At 37.1% G+C, this 6846-nt stretch overlaps 2 protein-coding genes across 2 annotated transcripts; one reads left to right on the top strand and one right to left on the bottom strand.

Moving 5' to 3' along the window:
- Positions 1-533: 533 nt before the first annotated feature.
- On the top strand, positions 534-1382 carry LOC139870017 (cysteine-rich receptor-like protein kinase 2). Its single transcript, XM_071857870.1, has one exon. It carries the CDS (start codon positions 534-536, stop codon positions 1380-1382), a length of 849 nt encoding a protein of 282 aa, XP_071713971.1.
- Positions 1383-2304: 922 nt separating this feature from the next.
- LOC139872381 (L-cysteine desulfhydrase) lies at positions 2305-3960 on the bottom strand. The gene has a single exon (XM_071860239.1). The coding sequence runs from the start codon at positions 3917-3919 to the stop codon at positions 2519-2521; it is 1401 nt and encodes a 466-aa protein (XP_071716340.1). The 5' UTR covers positions 3920-3960; the 3' UTR covers positions 2305-2518.
- Positions 3961-6846: the final 2886 nt, after the last annotated feature.

Raw genomic sequence — 6846 nt, forward strand, 5'->3', positions numbered from 1 at the left:
ATATTAAATATTAATATGTTAATATAATTATAATTATTACATTAATATGATTTATGAATTAAGAGTTAAAAATTGTTAGTGCATATATATGAACATTTTTATAAAAGCATCTAATAATACATAAGTTAAGTTATTAATGATTAATTGAGCATAAGGAACTATAAAATGTGACAATTAACGATTAAGTTCAAACAGAGAGTTGCATTACATCCTTTTTATCGCTAGAACGAACTAATTGCATTCTTTTATAGGAGTATATAAAATAAATATCATTCATAAATAATATATTGTATATTTATTTATTTAGGGAAAAAATATTAATCCTTAATATTATACTCCGTATAAGATAAATATCTTTATGAATAAAATATTATATATTACTTCAAATATTTACTCTGTATAAGATCTTTATAATATTAACCCTTAATATTATACCCCAAGATATTAATACGATTTTAGTAAACTAACTGTGCAATTCCCTATTGTAAACAGCCTCTCTAGCCCATAAAACTCGCTTTGCTTACTAGTTGATGATGAGGGAATCGTCACTTAAACCTGTGATTTTCTTTACTTTGATCATAATCCTACAACTAGTATCCACAACAGAATTGCATGCCAGAGCCCAGATCATCAAAATCACTTGTGATCAGAAGGAACAAAACAATGTAACCGAATTCAATCAGAATTTTGTCAACATGACAGATTTACTTGGCGCCCAAATGCAAAAATCACGTATTGGAACAGCAAGTATCAGTACCGGACCTGACAGTAACTTCGGCCTTGCCCAATGCTATGGTGATCTATCTACAAAAGATTGTAACTTATGCTACAATGAAGCTCGTAATGCTCTTCCCCGTTGTTTTCCCAGCAACGGGGGTCGAATTTATCTAGACGGTTGCTTTACACGATTCCAAAACTACAATTTTTTTGAGGAGTATACAGGGCCTGACGACACGAACGTTTGTGGGAACGAAACAAGAAAGAGTACGGCGTTTCAAGATACGGTAACACCGGCAATGTCTAATGCTGTAACAGATGCATTAAGAAACAAGGAATATTTTGGTAAGGACCAAATGTTGGTTTCTGGTAATAAGAATGAATCTGTGTATGTGCTTGCTAACTGTTGGGGGACTTTGAGTCCGAGCTCTTGTAGTGCGTGTTTGACGAACGCAACTGCATCGGTTTCCAAGTGCCTACCATGGTCCGAAGGTCGTGCACTGAATACGGGATGTTTTCTAAGGTATTCGGATACCAATTTTCTCAATCATGTTCGTCACACAAGTCATGCTATAAAAACTATTATTATTTCCGTTTTAGGTGCTTTGTTGGTTGTAATTATTAGTATTACTGCATGCGTGCTCACTGTGTGCGACGCTGTGTGAGATCATTGTGAGAGGACTCCAAAAATTGTGTGAGGATGACTAGGAATCGTACTTAGTTTTTTAAAAAATGTCACATATACTTTTCTAGTTACTCTTTTAATTACTCTTTTAATTATATAGAATGATAGAATGATAAATGAAAAATACAGCCTCCGTCTCATTACAAGTGTCCTCCGTCTCATTACAAGTGTTCACTTACTTTGATAACACAGTTTTAGGAAATTCCACTAACTTCATTTTCCACCAATCAGAAAGGTTCTCTCCATAATAACCTCTTCTCATTGGTAGAAATACAAAGTGGACACTTGAAATAAGATATCCAAAATGGAAATGTGGACACTTGTGACAGAATGGAGGGAGTAGTTAGTATTCTTTTTGGTTGATAACATTGATAAATTGATAAATAAATATAATATTACATATACAAATAGTTAGAATATTTTTTGGTTGATAACATTGATGATTTCTTATATAGTACGGAGTATTTATTTATTATTATTATAATTTTTTTATTTTTTTTATTTTTTTGCGTGTTCACTCATTTATTCACGGAATAATGCCACAACAAGGCTTGAACCCAAAACCTCTTAGTTAAAATGGTTCCTCACGTACTAGTTTAGTTCTAAAAATACAGTTTTAACTAATGTGGCAAAGTAAATAATACGATTATATGAGACTATTGTAGCAACAATAAGCAACCCAACACTTGTAGAATACAAGTGTCAATAGGACAAAAAAACAGAGCAATTGTAAAAAGTCCTAAGATATTATATCATGATGCACTTCTTATAAGCATATAACAAATGGGAATGGTAACATTCACGTATTTCTAAGCTTTAGAAGGATATCAATGAAGAAATGATGGTATCAATAAGCAGTCATAGAACAAGAGACAGAAACAAAAAACTGCATTATTGTCACATAAAACCAGGATACATTATTCTCATGCACAAACATAAAGCTAAAAGACTTGCCCTTTGAGATTGATATTGTGTAAAGAATATGGTCATTGTACAAAACATTAACATCTCCATACAAACAACTCGGTGCAAAGCACACATTCTACACAACATATCACAAATTTTATGTCTTGTAAATAGAAATAACAAGAAAAGGGTGAAAACATACCCACTTTATTACTCTTTAGAAAGCAGCCTCTTGCAATTAAAACCATCTTGCAACAGCTTGTTAACAGCATCTCTAAACTTGATATAATCATCGACTGTGTTATAAACCTGATGAGATATCCTAGCATACCCTGTAATAAAACCACCGTTCTCATCCCTAGGACCAACCTCTGATTCTTTCAACGGCTGGTAATGTATAGGAACTTCGACACTAAATTCATCTCTCAAATGATTCCTGAAATTTAAAGCATCTTCATCGCTTAAAACCTCCAAACAAGACGGTAACCCAACCATAGCCATACTAGGACACATTTCAGGTGGTGAACCCATTCTCGTACCCCAAGCCTTAGCCAGCATCGACCCCATTTCAATAACCGCATCATGATTCCTTTTCATAATCCCGTCAATTCCACCTTCAAACCTGTTAACAAAATCTATAACCTCGGGAACAAGCAACTGTGAGCTATAATCACGAGTCCCAATCCACGCACTCTCAATCGCTAACCCATTCCCATACTCATGTGACACAACAGGATGATGTAAATCTGACGATAAAGATGATTTCCGACAGTACAAAACCGCAACAGACGGTGGACAAAAAAACCACTTATGCAAATTACTAACGTAAAAATCCGCCCCGATTTCTTTCACGTCAACCGGAACACTACCAACAGCATGAGCAGCATCAACAAACACCTGATTAACACCTTCTTCTCTACAAATCGATACCAATTCACGAACAGGGATAATAACAGATGGCATCGACGTTATATGATCAATTATAGCTAATCTAACTTTCCTACCATTCATTTTCCCCCTTTCTAACCCTAATCTAAACTCATTAACAATTTGTTCATTCGAACTAATAGGAAAAGGAAGATGTACTACAATTACCGAACCACCAGCGCGGGTAACATAGGCTTCGATCGATTTCTTAACCGCTTGAAACGCGCAGTGAAGCATAACCACCGTATCGCCTTTTCGAAACCGGCCCTCGGCGAACGCCCAACCGACGTGCTGAAGAACAATGGCAGCAGCGGTTGTAGCATTATCGACAATTGATACTTCGCTGACGTCATCCGCGTTAATTAGGGTTTTAATAAGTGTTCGTGAACGGAGGATTTGTGTAGGGAGTTGATTAAAGAAGAAATCATCAGGTTGTTGGAGAAATTGGAGCTGATAACGTTTTTGAGCAGCGATGATGGAAGCTGGGCAGCTGCCGAAGCTGCCGTTGTTGATACGGGCAACGCCGGACAAGTGATGAGAGAATTCTTGTTGGATTTGAGATTGAGTTATGAATGATGCAAATTTAGGTTTCTTTTGGAGGTGAATTAGGGTTTGATTGTGATTGTTATTGTTATTGTTATCTTCTTCAACATTATTATCTTCATGGTTTCTAATTTCCCCCATTTTTGTGTGTGTATTTTGTTTTTAGGGTTTCATTTGCAAGAATTTTGATTTTGTGTTTTCAAGTAGCCCCGTCACAGAAACCCGATTCGGATCCTATTTCCATGTGTTTGATAAAAGGAGATGATTCTCACGCACACTTTTTTGATTCTCACACACCAATTGAATATTATTAGAAGAGTAAAAGGTTAAAATATGTGTGTGAGGATCAAAAAAGTGTGTGTGAGAATCATCCCCCTTGATAAAAACCCTTTTTTTTTTTTTTAAACATTACAACAGAATGGTGGAAGGTGAAAATGAGTACAATTGATATAGAAATTAATAAATCTGTTTTACCATGGAGAAACTACCGTCTACATAGAAGAGTATTATAAAAACGTTCATATGATTTGTACGAATAAAAACATCACTTCAAAATGAAGAAAACACTTGAAAGGCATAAAAATGATAATTTTTTTTTTTTTTTTTTTTTTTTTTTTTGAAGAGCAAGAAGAGACTTTCATAAACAAATCAAAACGAAGAAACAAAGAGAACCCGGCTAAGCACTAGCCGAAAACAAGAACGAAACAACGAAAAAACAAACAACTAAAGGGGCGGAGAAGCACCCAACACGACTAAATATCTAAATACAATGAAGGAATTGTGAGCCACACATGCCATTCAATACTTTTGCCTTTGATTTTATTCGAAATCCATTCAAATGTTTTGACTTGAATTTCATTAATGACGACCGCCGGAGACCAACTTTTGTTTTCGAACACCACCCTATTACGATTCTTCCAAATGTAGTATCCACAAACCCACTCTACGGCTTGCCATATTTTTAGACCAAGAGGAGACGTTGAATTTGGCGATTTACCTTGGAACATATCCATGAAGTTAATATTTGAGCACGAACCAAAATTCCACCATTTGAGGATCCGAGACCACACATCCTTTGAAAACTTACAAGAGACCATTGAGTGAACAACCGATTCAAGATCTTCATCACAAACGGGGCATCGAGAACTATGAAGATCCACACCCCTTTTATCTAGTTCCACCCGAACCGGAATTCTTTTCTTCAACATTCTCCACACAAAAATTTCCACTTTTTTCGGAACGAGGTTGTTTCGCAAGGTTTGTTGAGACGGTGAGATTGGTAAGTTAAGAATCTGATGATCAATAAGATATGCGAGCCGTTTAACTGTGAAGACCCCGTTGGTTGCAAGAGTCCACGACCAGGAACTTTTATCTTGAAAATTTATCGAAATGGAACGCAGCAACAGGAGCATCTCTTCGAATTCATCCGCGGTACGGCCACGAGGGACTCGTAACCAGTTCCAGAAGAAAGATCCCGAGTTGTTGTCCCATGCAATGATACGATCTCTGACAGCAGCATCCGTGTTACACTCGAGTCTATATAGTCTTGGGAACGAGTCTTTGAAGCTAACCGAACCGCACCAAATGTCGCTCCAAAAAGATGTAGATCGACCGTCACCTAAAGATCTTTTGAAGGAGTTAATGAAGGGAACTTGTAAATCTTCAATTTTGAGACCTGCAGAAATAATATTTTTCCAAGTACTTGCGCCCGAAAGGTGGGCAATCCCACCCTCCGACCGTAAGCCACCGTCAATTCCATAAATGCTACAAATAATTTTGGTCCATAGACAATCGGTTTCGGTTTTGAACCTCCACCACCACTTGCCCAAAAGAGCAAGATTTTTGCTTTTTAGGGATCCAATATTTAACCCTCCCGACCCGTAAGGTGAAAGAATTGTATCCCATTTAACCCATGACATTTTAGAACCCGAAAGATCCCCACCCCAAAAGAAATTACGTCTCACACTCTCAAGCAGTTTAAGCACACAAGGCGGGGCACGAAAGAGCGAGAAGTAATACAACGGAAGGCTACTAAGAACCGATTTTAAAAGAACTAATCTTCCACCATAGGACAACGATTTCATCTTCCATTCCGATAACCTTTTCTTGAATTTTTCAATTACCGGCGCCCAATCACTCAATTTTTTCATATTAGTACCAATAGGAAGCCCAAGATAAATAAAGGGAAAATTCCCGGCTTGACAACCCATACGTCTAGCAAGAGCTTCAATTTCGACCGAGTTGACACCAACGCCATAAAGACAACTTTTTTGGAGATTTACCTTTAACCCTGAGGCCAATTCAAAGCATTTAAGGATATTAAGAAGGTTTCGCGCATTTAATCGGGACCATTCACCGAAGAAAATGGTATCATCGGCATATTGTAAATGGGATATCAAGATATTATCGCTCCCAATTTTAACTCCTTTGAAGAGATTACGTTCAACCGCGGCTTTAGTGAGAATATTTAGACCTTCGGCAGCAAGGATAAATAAAAAAGGAGACAAGGGATCGCCTTGTCGAACACCCCTACAAATAGAAAACTCACGAGTTGGAGATCCATTTACTAAGATGGATATGCTAGCCGATTTTAGACACGATAAGATCCACTTCCTCCATTTAGCCCCGAATCCCATACTAGCCATGACTTCCATGAGGAAATCCCAATTCAAACTATCAAATGCCTTTTCAAAGTCCACCTTAAAAACAATGCCTTTTTTCTTGTGTGCCTTCATGTAACCGAGGGATTCGTTAGCGATTAACACACCATCTAAAATGTATCTTTCCTTCAAGAAGGCGCTTTGCTCCGAACCAACAAGTCTAGGAATAACCTTTCTGAGTCTATTGGATAGAATTTTGGCTACAATTTTGTAGAAGCTTCCAATGAGACTAATAGGTCGATAGTCACTAAGGGTAATGGGGTCATTCTTCTTCGGGACCAAAGTGATGAAAGAAGCGTTACAACCCTTCGAAAATTCCCCATTGCTCCAAAACCAAGAGATGGCATTAACAACATCAACTTTAATCACATCCCAGAATTTTTTAAAAAACCTCAAGTTCAAACCATC

This window comes from Rutidosis leptorrhynchoides, chromosome 10 (assembly GCF_046630445.1).
Source record: "Rutidosis leptorrhynchoides isolate AG116_Rl617_1_P2 chromosome 10, CSIRO_AGI_Rlap_v1, whole genome shotgun sequence".
In the NCBI taxonomy this organism is placed as follows: Eukaryota; Viridiplantae; Streptophyta; class Magnoliopsida; order Asterales; family Asteraceae; genus Rutidosis; species Rutidosis leptorrhynchoides.